This window comes from Hypanus sabinus, chromosome 10, assembly GCF_030144855.1.
Source record: "Hypanus sabinus isolate sHypSab1 chromosome 10, sHypSab1.hap1, whole genome shotgun sequence".
Lineage (NCBI taxonomy): Eukaryota > Metazoa > Chordata > Chondrichthyes > Myliobatiformes > Dasyatidae > Hypanus > Hypanus sabinus.
Window position 1 is genome coordinate 108747285 of NC_082715.1, and position 14834 is coordinate 108762118.

The 14834-nt window shown below is 54.3% G+C and overlaps 1 protein-coding gene across 7 annotated transcripts in view; it reads left to right on the forward strand.

Moving 5' to 3' along the window:
• The window catches only part of aars2 (alanyl-tRNA synthetase 2, mitochondrial (putative)), a 91070-nt gene that overhangs the window by 12746 nt on the left and 63490 nt on the right, over nt 1-14834 (forward strand). For 5 of the 7 annotated variants that reach the window (XM_059982573.1, XM_059982568.1, XM_059982575.1 and 2 more), the window contains 9 exons: nt 1027-1171; nt 1370-1515; nt 5694-5802; nt 7526-7564; nt 7846-7957; nt 8463-8590; nt 8876-9020; nt 9515-9684; nt 12500-12613. In XM_059982573.1, coding sequence (XP_059838556.1) covers nt 1027-1171; nt 1370-1515; nt 5694-5802; nt 7526-7564; nt 7846-7957; nt 8463-8590; nt 8876-9020; nt 9515-9684; nt 12500-12613 — 1108 coding nt within the window. The remainder of the gene's footprint in view (nt 1-1026; nt 1172-1369; nt 1516-5693; nt 5803-7525; nt 7565-7845; nt 7958-8462; nt 8591-8875; nt 9021-9514; nt 9685-12499; nt 12614-14834) is intronic. The other 2 variants (XM_059982570.1, XM_059982574.1) reach the window with 2 other exon arrangements.

The window sequence follows — 14834 nt, forward strand, 5'->3', positions numbered from 1 at the left end:
GGCCTGTTCCCCCTGCAGGGACTGGCCAGGGGAGGGCTCCCACAGTGGACAGGGCCTGTTCCCCCTGCAGGGACTGGCCAGGGGAGGGCTCCCACAGCGGGGCTGATGTGCAACCAGGAAGGCCTTCGGGTAGTAAGGGGGTCTACAACCTCTCACTCTCCACGTAAACGCAGAACACAGCTCACTGTGTTGCGGAGCCACACCGCAAAAGGCTGTCAGCCCTGTTTGACAGTTGAGGTCAGCAGGCTTTCTCCAAGGCCTCGTACATGTACAACCAACTCTCCTATAGAGATGGTGCACAAAAGGCTGGCTGTGATATTCCTGATGTACCCCTTTCCGGAAGGCAATGGGGCCTGTGTCAAAGATCCATTAACCTCGATGAGACCCTCTGCAGCAGACGAAGTGTCAGAGCCAGGTTATAAGGTGCAGTGTGAGGCCAAACAGCGGCAGAATGCTCACCAGATCACTGTGGACCACCCAAGTCAGCATGCTGCCAGTAAGACTGCCAATATACCAGTCTGCCAGGGCAGCTGGGTCAGGTCCCGGTCCCATGGATAATTACCAGATGGAACGGTCTCCCAGGGCAGCTGGGTCAGGTCCCGGTCCCACTCTGTGTCTGACCCCAGGAGTGTGTGATGGGACAGTGTATAGGGAGCCCCACTCTGTGTCTGACCCTAGGAGTGTGTGATGGGACAGTGTATAGGGAGCCCCACTCTGTGTCTGACCCCAGGAATGTGTGATGGGACAGTGTATAGGGAGCCCCACTCTGTCTCTGACCGCAGGAGTGTGTGATGGGACAGTGTATAGGGAGTCCCACTCTGTGTCTGACCCCAGGAGTGTGTGATGGGACAGTGTATCGGGAGCCCCACTCTGTGTCTGACCCCAGGAGCGTGTGATGGGACAGTGTATAGGGAGCCCCACTCTGTGTCGGACGGCAGGAGTGTGTGATGGGAGAGGATAGAGTGTCTGACCCTACGAGTAGTGAACGATGGTTGAGGAGCCTCACTCCATCTCTCTGTCCCTCAGGGAATCAGACTCCAGCCTGCAGCCTCTGCCCCGACACAGTGTCGACACTGGGATGGGCCTTGAGCGACTGGCTGCGGTTCTGCAGGGTTCGACTTCCAACTACGACACCGACCTCTTCACCCCCATTTTGGATGCCATTCACCGGGTGAGGGCAGGGGTTGCTCCTAAGGGCACTGGAGGATGGGGCTGCCTACACAGAGCCGAGAGTGGGGTGGTTGGGTGAGGTAGAGGCGGAGGGTGGGTAGGAAGCTCCCGAGGGATGTGGTGGCTCAGAGTTGGGGTGGGGGTATGTCACAGCACGATGTAGGTTCTGTCTGATGGGACGTTCACTTTCCCCTCCCAGGAGTCGGGTGCTCCTCGCTACAGCGGGCTGGTGGGGTGCAGTGAGGCCGCCTCCGTGGACACAGCGTACCGTGTGCTGGCTGACCATGTCCGAGCTCTCACTGTCTGCATCGCTGATGGGCTGTACCCGGGAATGTCCGGCGCACCGTGAGTCGGGTGTAGCGAGACGGTGGGTGGTGGGTGTCACCTTGGCTTAACGAGGAATCGCGAGGGCTTGAAATGTGGCCGAAACTGGAAGGTTAACGTGGACTCGGGAGTATTACTTTCAGTTGTAGTTGCTCCATGACAGGAAGCACGTGGAGGCTTTTGAGAATCAGCATCAGATTTTTTATCAGTGTCTTAAATGAGCAAAATTTCTTGTTTTGCTTTGTGCAGGGCAAAGTCATTAAATTGCTAAAATGATGAGAAGAATGAATTTGGCATGTAAAAGGAGTTTTGGGACGGTGTTTGTGGGCCTTCTGATGGGTGTGATACAACGGTCAGAATGTTCTCCACCATACATCTGTAAGAATTTGTAAATCTTTGGTGACGTAGCGAATCTCCTCAGACTTCTAGCAAAGTGCTGTATAGCCACTGGCATGGCTTCTTCAGGCTTGCAACGTGTTGTGCCCAAGATCGATCCTCTGGGATGTTGATAGCCCACAGCTCGAAGCCATTCGCTGTTTTCAGTGCTGACCGTGACAGAGGATGCAGAAGAGGGTTTCCTGGATTAGACGGGATGTGTGTTATAAGGAGAGGTTGGACAAACGTGTTTTTTCCCTGTAGAGGTGAAGGGAGACCTGACAGAGGCACAGAGAGAGTCCATTAGCAACCCAGTACCTTTCTCCCCATTCTAGTACAAGAGGTGAGAGCAGCTGAAAGGAAGTGTGTTGAACAAGTTTATTTTATAGAGTGGTGGGGGTCTGGAATTCACTGCCAGGGTTGGAGGTGGAGGGAGATTTGTTAGAGGTGCTTAAGAGGCTCTAGATGGGCACATGAGTACGGACATGCGTAGGGTCAGTATAGGTATGTTTTTAATTACTGATTTAATTAGTTCAGCACAACACCCTGGGCCAAAGGATCTGTTCTGTGCTGTAAACAGTCTTCAGGATTTGGGTATCGGGAACGAGGCCAACCTTTCTCATTCTCCCTCTTCCCCTGAGAAAGTGAGAGTTAGTTGTCTTCCAGGAAGCTGCTATTGTTCCAGTGAGGGAATCCTACCCTCCTGTCGTTCCGGTCAGGGGATCCTACCCTCCCGTTGTTCCGGTGAGGGGTTACTACCCTCCTGTCGTTCCGGTCAGGGGATCCTACCCTCCTGTCGTTCCGGTGAGTGGATCCTACCCTCCTGTTGTTCCGGTGAGGGGTTCCTACCCTCCTGTCGTTCCGGTGAGGGGATACGACCCTCCTGTCGTTTTGGTGAGGGGTTCCTACCCTCCTGTCGTTCCGGTGAGGGGTTCCTACCCTCCTGTCGTTCCGGTGAGGGGTTCCTACCCTCCTGTCGTTTTGGTGAGGGGTTCCTACCCTCCCGTCGTTCCGGTGAGGGGATCCTACCCTCCCGTAGTTCCGGTGAGTGGATCCTACCCTCCTGTCGTTCCGGTGAGGGGTTCCTACCCTCCTGTTGTTTTGGTGAGGGGTTCCTACCCTCCTGTCGTTCAGGTGAGGGGTTACTACCCTCCTGTCGTTCCGGTGAGGGGTTCCTACCCTCCTGTCGTTCCGGTGAGGGAATCCTACCCTCCTGTCGGTCCGGTGAGGGGATCCTACCCTCCTGTCGTTCCGGTGAGGGGATCCTACCCTCCTGTCGTTCCGGTGAGGGAATCCTACCCTCCTGTCGGTCCGGTGAGGGGATCCTACCCTCCTGTCGTTCCGGTGAGGGGTTCCTACCCTCCTGTCGTTCCGGTCAGGGGATCCTACCCTCCCGTCGTTCCGGTCAGGGGATCCTACCCTCCCGTCGTTCCGGTGAGGGGATCCTACCCTCCCGTAGTTCCGGTGAGTGGATCCTACCCTCCCGTAGTTCCGGTGAGTGGATCCTACCCTCCTGTCATTCCGGTGAGGGGATCCTACCCTCCTGTCATTCCGGTGAGGGGATCCTACCCTCCTGTCGTTCCGGTGAGGGGTTCCTACCCTCCTGTCGTTTTGGTGAGGGGTTCCTACCCTCCTGTCGTTCAGGTGAGGGGTTACTACCCTCCTGTCGTTCCGGTGAGGGGTTCCTACCCTCCTGTCGTTCCGGTGAGGGAATCCTACCCTCCTGTCGGTCCGGTGAGGGGATCCTACCCTCCTGTCGTTCCGGTGAGGGGTTCCTACCCTCCTGTCGTTCCGGTCAGGGGATCCTACCCTCCTGTCGTTCCGGTGAGGGGATCCTACCCTCCCGTAGTTCCGGTGAGGGGTTCCTACCCTCCTGTCGTTCCGGTCAGGGGATCCTACCCTCCTGTCGTTCCGGTGAGGGGATCCTACCCTCCCGTAGTTCCGGTGAGTGGATCCTACCCTCCTGTCGTTCCGGTGAGGGGATCCTACCCTCCTGTCGTTCCGGTGAGGGGATCCTACCCTCCCGTAGTTCCGGTGAGTGGATCCTACCCTCCTGTCGTTCCGGTGAGGGGATCCTACCCTCCTGTCATTCCGGTGAGGGGATCCTACCCTCCTGTCGTTCCGGTGAAGGGTTCCTACCCTCCTGTCATTCCAGTGAGGAAATGGATCCTATCCTGCTGGTCAGTTTGAGATTATTGTCAGCAACAATGTCCTGGGGGACACTATCAGGACAAGCAGCATCTGTGAGAGGAAAGGAATTGTCGATGCTTCTGGTGGAAACTCTACATCGGCATCGAGATCATCAGCACCTCCCCTCCCCCTCCCCACACACGCTGAGTCCCTCCAGCAGATGGATTGTTTCGCCGGATTCCAGCTTCCGACGTTCCGGTGAGGTACTGATACAGTAACTAAAGCATCACACGCACAAATGTACCGACAGCTTACATAAATTATACGAGGCTTTGAAGAGAAGAAAGACACAGTGCAGAAATAGAAACACAATCAAAGGCAAAGGTGTTAGTGTGAGAGTGATCTCTAACCGAGTGGGGAGGGATTCGGACCCTGTCACAATGAGGGAACAGTCGGATATTCCCAAATCAGGATGATGCCGGACTTGGAGGGGAACGTGTGAGTGGTCATGTTCACACTTTGGCCTTGTGCTCGGTGGGATTGGGAGGTGCTGTCAGAGTCGCCTGGCAAAGTAACTGTAACACATCCAGTGGATGGTTTACCTGTATCTCCCTGTGCCAGTGGGGCACAGAGTGAAGCTTAAACATGCCCGTCGATAGGCTGCTTTGCCAGTTGTACAGAGGTCGGGTTGGGGTGGGGTGGGATGGAGTGGAGGGGTTGGGATGAGGTCATGTTGGGATGGAGTGGAGGGGTTGGGATGAGGTCATTTTGGGATGGAGTGGAGGGGTTGGGATGAGGTCATGTTGGGATGGAGTGGAGGGGTTGGGATGAGGTCATGTTGGGATGGAGTGGAGGGGTTGGGATGAGGTCATGTTGGGATGGAGTGGAGGGGTTAGAATGAGGTCATGTTTGGTTGGAGTGGAGGGTTTGGGATGAGGCTGTGTTGGGTTGGAGTGGAGTGGAGGGGTTGGGATGAGGTCGTGTTTGGATGGAGTGGAGGGGTTGGGATGAGGTCATTTTGGGATGGAGTGGAGGGGTTGGGATGAGGTCATGTTGGGATGGAGTGGAGGGGTTGGGATGAGGTCATGTTGGGATGGAGTGGAGGGGTTGGGATGAGGTCATGTTGGGATGGAGTGGAGGGGTTGGGATGAGGTCATTTTGGGATGGAGTGGAGGGGTTGGGATGAGGTCATGTTGGGATGGAGTGGAGGGGTTGGGATGAGGTCATGTTGGGATGGAGTGGAGGGGTTGGGATGAGGTCATGTTGGGATGGAGTGGAGGGGTTAGAATGAGGTCATGTTTGGTTGGAGTGGAGGGTTTGGGATGAGGCTGTGTTGGGTTGGAGTGGAGTGGAGGGGTTGGGATGAGGTCGTGTTTGGATGGAGTGTAGGGGTTGGGATGAGGCTGTGTTGGGATGGAGTGGAGGGGTTGGAATGAGGCTGTGTTGTGATGGAGTGGAGGGTTGGGGTGAGGTCGTGTTTGGATGGAGTGGAGGGGTTGGGGAGGGGTCCTATTTTGAGAATGATGTGGAGGGATGAGGTAGGTCCATGTTTGGAAGGGTTGGAATTTGTGGATGTTGCCTGAGTTAAGGGCTGGGGCAGGGAACGTTGTCTGCGTGCTGGGGTCGAGAGACACTGGTGTCCTCTCTCTGGGTTTTACCCAACAACCCTGCTGAATTCCTCATCCGACCCACAGGTTAGTTCTGCGACGGATCCTTCGCCGGGCACTGAGATTCTCCACCGAGGTCTTGCAAGCCCCAGCTGGACTCCTGACAGCCCTGGTTCCCACCGTTGTGGAGACTCTGGTGAGGAGGGGAGGGTGAAAGCTGGAGACGGGGTGGGGAGGGCAAAGTTTGGTGACGTTGGTGGAGTCAGCAGGATCCAATTTCTTGTCGTTCCCAGGTCCTGGACTGAACTGTTTCCATTTGGCCCTCCCCACCTCCACTCACACATCTAGTCCCTGCTGCAAACTGAAGCCCCAGTCTCCTTCACATCCTACACCACCTGCATCCCTCTCCTCCCTGGATTCCAACTCTTTGTTCCCGACCTGTGAACTGGCCATCATTGGGAGAGGGGTGGTCTTGCCCAGCACGGAATTCCCAATTAACAGCTCTGCAATTCCAAACTTGGGTCTCTCCAGCGGTCCTGTGAGATGAAGCCGAAGGAGGGAGGACAGTAGGCATTGTATAGATGGAGTTTAGAAAAGTTTTCAACAAGGTTCCTCATGATAGGCAGATCCAAAAGCTTAAGGCACATGGAAGACAGAGGATATTGGTGGAGGCGCTGCGGGGATCTGGATGAAAATGTCAGTGGTCTGATCAGTAAGTTTAGTGAGATGTGGATCGTGAGTTACACAACTGTCCAACAAAGGATTAAGCAGGTTAAAGAATTTTTGGAAATGTGGACAAAGAAATGGCGGATGGAGCTTAAATATGGGCAAGATTGAGGTGATTCACTTTGGGAGGTCAAATATAAGAAGAAAGCATATGGTAAAAGGTGGGACCCTTGTTCATTGTACAGTGGGATCTTCGGGTGTTCCTTGAAAGTAAAAACACAAGGAGACAGCGTGGTAAAGAAGGTCTACGACATTCTTGCCTTCATCAGTCGGGACACAGAGTATAAAAGCCAAGGAGCCAGGTTGCAGCTGTTCAGATTTTTGTTCAGGTCTTGTTTGGAGTATTGTGTACAGTTCTTGTCACTGCAGACCAGGAGGCATGTGGAGGCTTTGAGAGGTTCGTTAAATGTTGCCCAGATTAGCGAGTATTAACTATGATAAGAGGCTGGAGAAACTTGGGTTGATTTCTCTGGAAAGTCAGAGGCTGAGAGTTGATGTGATATGGCAGGCGTAGACAGGATACGTACATAGTTAGAGTCTTTTCGCCAGGGTGAAAATGTTAAATACTGGAGGTCACAGGCTTACCTAAAGAGGGGCAAAGTTTAAAGGAAATGTACGGGGCATGTTTAGTTTGAGACGCAGAGAGTGAGTGGTGCCTGGATCGGGTTCCCAAAGGCAGTAGGGCATGTAGATACAACAGCAGAGTTTAAAAGGCACATGAAGAGGCAGGAAATGGAGGCTTACAGGCCACGTGCAAGCTGGTGGGAATGGTTAGGTCTGTGTCATAGTCAGCATAGACATGGTGGGCTGGAGGAGCTGTTCTTGTGCTATACGGTTCTGCATCTTCTGCGAGATCCTCCCTCTATACAAATCCACTCAAGGGTACTTTCTGGAGCACTGAGCATTGTGGGTACTACAGTTGCCATTGTTAATTGACTGGGTGTCAGACAGCACTGGCAGGAGTGAGAATTAGCTGGAGGCAGTAGGGCTGGTGTACTTGGGGATCGACTCACTTTCCTTCTGCCTGCCCTCTGTGTGATCATAGTGGCCTGGGTTAGTCACACCTAGCAGAGCCAACCATCCCCTCCTTGCAATGTCCCAGGAAAGAGGATCGGCCTGCGAGGGGAGCAGGGCCCAGATTACCGTCAGGGTGAGGAAGGGGAGATGGTAATCTTGTGTTTTACTCTTTTCAGGGAGACGCCTACCCAGAACTGAAGCAGGATGTGAGCCAGGTGAGGGATTGGAGGGAGGTGCAGGTACAGGAGGTTGTGATGGTTGGGGAGAGCAGGGTGGGGTAGGATGTGATGAGGGGTTGCTTTATAAACACTCATCCAACCTGGGAGGAGTTGGGGGTCAGGGGTCAGAGTGGTTAGGTGGGTGGGGGGGTATTAGCTGATAGGGGAGAAGGTGCAGGGAGTGGTGGGACTCAGGTTGCTGGTTTCTCCTCTGTGGGTGGGGAGGAAGGAATCTCTCTGAGACTCCAGGTCTGACCTCTCTCGATTCCTCTCTCCAGATCATGGACATCATTAGTGAGGGGGAGGCCGCGTTCCTGTCCTCCCTGCGCCAGGGCCGACGGGTCATTAACAGAACTCTGGGGAAGATGGCTGCGGGGCAGACTTTCCCAGGTATCGGGGCAAGAAACACCCAGACCCTCAACTCCATCCCCAAGGTTGTCTCACTCACACATCCATGGACTCACACCCACTTCCCGTTCTCTCTGTCTCCACTCCCCTCCCCTTGCTGCACACGCTGCTCGTCCCCATCGGCATCACGTTTGCCCCTTGTCATGCGAGAGACTCCTGGCTACCCCTCCCTCCCTGTCAACCCCCTCCCACTGACACAACCCCCTCCTTCTCCATCTAACCCCCTCCCTCTCCATCAACCCCCTCCCTCCCCAGCATCCCTCTCTTCAAACCTCCTCAATTGGCTCTGCAACCTCCTAATCCCACTCCCTTCCCCTCATCTGCTTCCCATTCCCTCCTGGCGTCACCTCCCCAAAACTCCTTGTCACCGTGGGCTGGTTTTTCCCTCCTCCATCGCCCCTGGGACTGATGAGGGAGGGTGTGACTGAGGAAGGGAGGGGATGTGTTCTTGCCAGTGGTCAAGCCCACCCCTTTTCTGTCATTCCAGCGGACGTGGCCTGGTCACTCTATCGCAACTTGGGCTTTCCCCTCGACCTGATCAGCCTGATGCTGGAGGAGAAGGCCGTCTCCATGGATACCGAGGGCCTGGAACGCTTGGCCCAAGAGGAAGCAGAGGTGTGGGGTAGGGGGGGAGCTGGGCTGGGGTCATGATGGCAGAGGCACTAGTAGAAGGAGAGGGTACGGGGGTAGGTGGAGGGGCTGGAAGGGGATAGAGAATTGCATGAGGGAGAGTGGGCTTATTGGGTCGGGGCAGCAGCTAGTGGTGAACAGGGCAAGTTTAAACATTGGCTAAAGGCTCTTCCCCAAGGATTCTCATCACTTTCTCCCCCTCCTCTAAACCCCGCTCCTGTCCGTCCTCACCCCCTACCCCACTTGCCCTCCACCTCTCCCCACCCCCAGCGATCCCAAGGAGCCCCGGTGACTGTCACGGAGACTGAGGCAGCCCTGGACCCCCGCACCCTCCAGGAGCTTCACCAGACTGGGGTCCCCTGCACCGACGATTCCCCCAAATACTCCTACAGCATCGATCACCACGGCAGATACGGTAAGGGAGGGACGGGGAGGACAGTTGTAAGAGTGTGGGGAGAAGGAAGATGGGATTAGTGTGGGGTTAGTGCTCAGCATGGACAAGATGGGCGAAAGGGCCCAATTCTGTGCTGCACCTCCCCCACCCCCATTTATGCATTTCACCGCACTCTGTGCCCCCTCTCCTGTGTTCTGTACACTGCCCCCCTTCACACCCCCTCTCCGCACCCTCTCCACCTTCCATATCCTGCCCCCTTCATACCCCCTCTCCGCACCCTCTGCACGTACCATATCCTGCCCCCCTTCACACCCCTACTCCACACCCTCTCCACATTCCATATCCTGCCCCCCTTCACACCCCTTCTCCACGTTCCCCTGCCCCCCTTTGTACCCTCTGTCCTTGTTGGCTCTCTCCGATTCCCCCGTACGTTCCGTGCCATGCACCACACCCCCTCATGTCATAGGTGCTGTCCTTTCCCATCCTGACTGTATGCTTGCTGCCCTGTTTTGCAGTGTTTCCGCGATGCCAGGCAGTTGTCCTGGCCCTGAGCCTTGGCCGTGGCCTGGTCCAGGAGGTGGGGGCTGGACAGCGGTGTCAGGTCTTCTTGGACAGAACCAACTTCTATAGCGAACAGGGTGGTCAGAGCCCCGACCAGGGCTTTGTGGTGAGAGAAGGGCAGCAGGTAGGTCAGGGGTCACTTGTGCACCCCATTCCTTCATTACTAACAACTTTAGACCTTAGCAAGGACTTTGACAAGGTCCCGCATGGGAGGCTGATCCAGAAGCTGAGATCCTGAGTGATTTTAGTCAGTTGGGTACAAAATTAACCTGGTGGTCGTGGAATGGTTACTCATATTGAAGGCCAGTGGCCAGAGAAGTGCCAGGTACTGGTGCTAAGTCATCTCCGTTACTGATGTAGGTGAGGATGTATAGTGGGTGTGTGGTTTGTCAGTTTGCAGATGATACCAAAATCGGTGGTGTGAGGGACAGTGAAAAACGTTCCAATAGGATCAAAATCAACTGGGAAAGTGGGTAAGGGAATGGCTGAAGGAACGAGCACAAAATGATACATTTCAGAAAGTTAAGCCAGGACAGGACTCACCGAGTTAACAGTGGGGTCCTGTGGAGTGTTGTGGACCTCAAAATACAATGTCGGTGGCTCTCAGAAAACGGAGACAGGTTGGGTCAGGGCAGAGAGTTGGGACGTCATGCTCCAGCTGTACAAGATGTCAATGACACCACACGGACTGGGGGTACAGTTCTGGTCACACTGCTGAAGGAAGGACGTTAAGCTGGAAAGGCTGCAGAAAGGAATCACGAGGATGTCACTCCGACTGAAGTTACTGGAGAGCTGGGTAGTCTGAGAAGTGATGTAGAATGAGGCACAGATAGTTGGTCTCTGTTCCCAGGTATCAGTGTGAGGGAGCAGGTTTAAAGAGGAGCGGAAGGGTAAATTTTGCACACAGAGTGGTTGGTATCAGGAATGAGCTGCTGGGGGTGAGTGGAGACAAGAACAGTAACAATAGCTAAGTATGATCTGGACCAGTATGAACGAGCAGGGCGTATTCAGATAGGGAATTGCCCCGGACAAGTGGTTGACACAGACTGAACAATAGGCTGAGGGACATGTTTCTGTGTTCTATTTCCTGGCCCCATTCTTCCTGGAGTTATGCAATACAGAACTGGTCCCATTGCCTGTGTTTGGCACGTTTGCTGCATACCCGTCTGTTCATGCCCATTCTATCTATTCATCACCCTTGTGTGGGGGAGAGAAAGTTGCCCCTCAGATCGCATTTAAACCTATGCCCAGGTGTGTAAGGTGACCAGGTGCCAGGGGTGTATGGTATGTACAGTCGAAGTCAGAAGCCAAATACATTTAAACTCAGTTTTACACAATTCCAGATACCTAATCCTAGAAAACATTCCCTGTCTTAGGTCAGTTAGGATCACTACTTTAAGAATGTGAAATGTCAGAAGAATAGTAGAGAGAACGATTTATTTCAGCTTTTATTTCTTTCATCACTTTCCCAGTGGGTCAGAAATTTACATACACTTTGTTAGTATTTGGTAGTGTTGCCTTTAAGTTGTTTAACTTGGGTCAAACATTTTGGGTAGCCTTCCACATGCTTCTCACAATAAGTTGCTGGAATTGTGTTCCATTCCTCCAGACAGAACTGGTGTAACTGAGTCAGGTTTTAGGCCTCCCTGCTCGCACAGGCTTTTTCAGTTCTGCCCACAAACTTCCTATCAGATTGAGGTCAGGGCTTTGTGATGGCCACTCCAATACCTTGACTTTGTTGTCCTTAAGCAATTTTGCCACAACTTTGGAGGTATGCTTGGGATCATTGACCATTTGGAAGACCCATTTACGACCAAGCTAGTCTTGAGATATTGCTTCAATACATCCACATAATTTTCCTTCCTCATGATGCCATCTATTTTCTGAAGTGCACCAGTCCCTCCTGCAGCAAAGCATCCCCACAACATGATGCTGCCACCCCCATGCTTCATGGTTGGGATGGTGTTCTTCAGCTTACAAGCCTCACCCTTTTCCCTCCAAACATAACGATGGTCATTTTGACCAAACAGTTCAATTTTTGTTTCACCAGACCAGAGGACATTTCTCCAGAAAGTAAGATCTTTGTCCCCACGTGCACTTGCAAACAGTAGTCTGGCTTTTTTATAGTGGTTTTGGAGCAGTGGCTTCTTCCTTGCTGAGCAGCCTTTCAGGTTATGTCGATATAGGACTCGTTTTACTGTGGATATAGATACTTGTCTACCTGTTCCCTCCAGCGTCTTCACAAGGTCCTTTGCTGTTGTTCTGGGATGGATTTGCACTTTTCATGATAAAGTACGTTCATCTCTAGGAGACAGAATGCGTCTCCTTCCTGAGCGGTGTAACGGCTGTGTGGTCCCATGGTGTTTATACTTGCGTACTGTTGCTTGTACAGAGGAACGTGGTACTTTCAGGCATTCGGAAATTGCTCCCAAGGATGAACCAGACCTGACATCATTTTCTGACCTCAATCATTTTGTGGGCAGAACCGAAAAAGCATGTGTGAGCAAGGAGGCCTACAAACCTGACTCAGTTACACCAGTTCTTTTTGGAGGAATGGAACACAATTCCAGCAACTTACTGTGAGAAGCTTGTGGAAGGCTAACCAAAATGTTTGGCCCAAGTTAAACAATTTAAAGGCAATGCTACCAAATACTAACAGTGTATGTAAATTTCTGACCCACTGGGAAAGTGATGAAAGAAATAAAAGCTGAAATAAATCGTTCTCTCTACTATTCTTCTGACATTTCACATTCTTAAAGTAGTGATCCTAACTGACCTAAGACAGGGAATGTTTTCTAGGATTAAGTATCAGGAATTGTGAAAATCTGAGTTTAAATATATGTAAACTTCTACTGTATGTGTGTACGGTGGGAAGAGGGGCCGTGGGTCGGGGTGGCTGATCTCATGGTACTGACCCCACTGTTGTTCTGTTTCCCCAGGATGAGGTGCTCCCAGTCCTGGATGTGCAGGTAGTTGGGGGATTTGTTGTCCACGTGGTCTCTGTCCCGGAGTCGCTGCGTGTTGGTGACCGGCTGGAGCTGTTTGTGAATGAGGTGGCGTATTCCAACTGGACCCCCTCCCCATGACCCCAATCCGTGACCCAGCAGTGTAACCCATGTACCTGACGCTGGGGGTATTTGGCAGCCTGTGTTGTGACACTGTGTCTGTGTTTGAACCTAGGGCTGGTGTGTGCCACCCCGGCTCTGTGTGTGTCAGTGTGTGACGGTCAGTGCGATGACGGTCAGTGTGTGTCAGTGCGGTGACGGTCAGTGTGGTGACGGTCGGTGTGTGTCAGTGTGGTGACGGTCAGTGCGGTGACGGTCAGTGTGTGTCAGTGTGGTGACGGTCAGTGCGGTGACGGTCAGTGTGTGTCAGTGTGGTGACGGTCGGTGTGGTGACGGTCAGTGTGTGTCAGTGTGGTGACGATCGGTGTGGTGACGGTCAGTGTGTGTCAGTGTGGTGACGGTCGGTGTGTGTCAGTGTGTGTCAGTGTGGTGATGGTCAGTGTGTGTCAGTGTGGTGACGGTCGGTGTGTGTCAGTGTGGGACGGTCGGTGTGTGTCAGTGTGGTGACGGTCAGTGTGTGTCAGTGCGGTGACGGTCAGTGTGTGTCAGTGTGGTGACGGTCAGTGTGGTGACGGTCGGTGTGTGTCAGTGTGGTGACGGTCGGTGTGTGTCAGTGTGGTGACGGTCGGTGTGTGTCAGTGTGGTGACGGTCAGTGTGGGACGGTCAGTGCGGTGACGGTCAGTGCGGTGACGGTCAGTGCGGTGACGGTCAGTGCGGTGACGGTCAGTGCGGTGACGGTCAGTGCGGTGACGGTCAGTGTGGTGACGGTCGGTGTATGTCAGTGCGGTGACGGTCGGTGTGTGTCAGTGCGGTGACGGTCGGTGTGTGTCAGTGCGGTGACGGTCGGTGTGTGTCAGTGCGGTGACGGTCGGTGTGTGTCAGTGCGGTGACGGTCGGTGTGTGTCAGTGTGGTGACGGTCGGTGTGTGTCAGTGTGGTGACGGTCAGTGTGTGTCAGTGTGGTGACGGTCAGTGTGGTGACGGTCAGTGTGGTGACGGTCGGTGTGTGTCAGTGTGGTGACGGTCGGTGTGTGTCAGTGCGGTGACGGTCAGTGTGGTGACGGTCGGTGTGTGTCAGTGTGGTGACGGTCAGTGTGGTGCCGGTCGGTGTGTGTCAGTGTGGTGACGGTCGGTGTGTGTCAGTGCGGTGACGGTCAGTGTGTGTCAGTGCGGTGACGGTCAGTGTGGTGACGGTCGGTGTGTGTCAGTGTGGTGACGGTCGGTGTGTGTCAGTGTGGTGTCGGTCAGTGTGGTGACGGTAGGTGTGTGTCAGTGTGGGACGGTCAGTGTGGTGACGGTCGGTGTGTGTCAGTGTGGTGACGGTCAGTGTGTGTCAGTGTGGTGACGGTCGGTGTGTGTCAGTGTGTGTCAGTGTGGTGACGGTCGGTGTGGTGACGGTCGGTGTGTGTCGGTGTGGTGACGGTCAGTGTGGTAACGGTCAGTGTGTGTCAGTGTGGTGATGGTCGGTGTGGTGACGGTCGGTGTGTGTCGGTGTGGTGACGGTCGGTGTGTGTCAGTGTGTGTCAGTGTGGTGACGGTCGGTGTGGTGATGGTCGGTGTGGTGACGGTCGGTGTGTGTCAGTGCGGTGACGGTCAGTGTGTGTCAGTGCGGTGACGGTCAGTGCGGTGACGGTCGGTGTGTGTCAGTGTGGTGACGGTCAGTGTGTGTCAGTGTGGTGACGGTCAGTGCGGTGACGGTCGGTGTGTGTCAGTGTGGTGACGGTCAGTGTGTGTCAGTGTGGTGACGGTCAGTGCGGTGACGGTCGGTGTGTGTCAGTGCGGTGACGGTCGGTGTGTGTCAGTGCGGTGACGGTCGGTGTGTGTCAGTGCGGTGACGGTCGGTGTGTGTCAGTGCGGTGACGGTCGGTGTGTGTCAGTGCGGTGACGGTCGGTGTGTGTCAGTGCGGTGACGGTCGGTGTGTGTCAGTGCGGTGACGGTCAGTGTGGTGACGGTCGGTGTGTGTCAGTGCGGTGACGGTCGGTGTGTGTCAGTGCGGTGACGGTCGGTGTGTGTCAGTGCGGTGACGGTCGGTGTGTGTCAGTGTGGTGACGGTCGGTGTGTGTCAGTGCGGTGACGGTCGGTGTGTGTCAGTGCGGTGACGGTCGGTGTGTGTCAGTGCGGTGACGGTCGGTGTGTGTCAGTGCGGTGACGGTCGGTGTGTGTCAGTGCGGTGACGGTCGGTGTGGTGACGGTCGGTGTGTGTCAGTG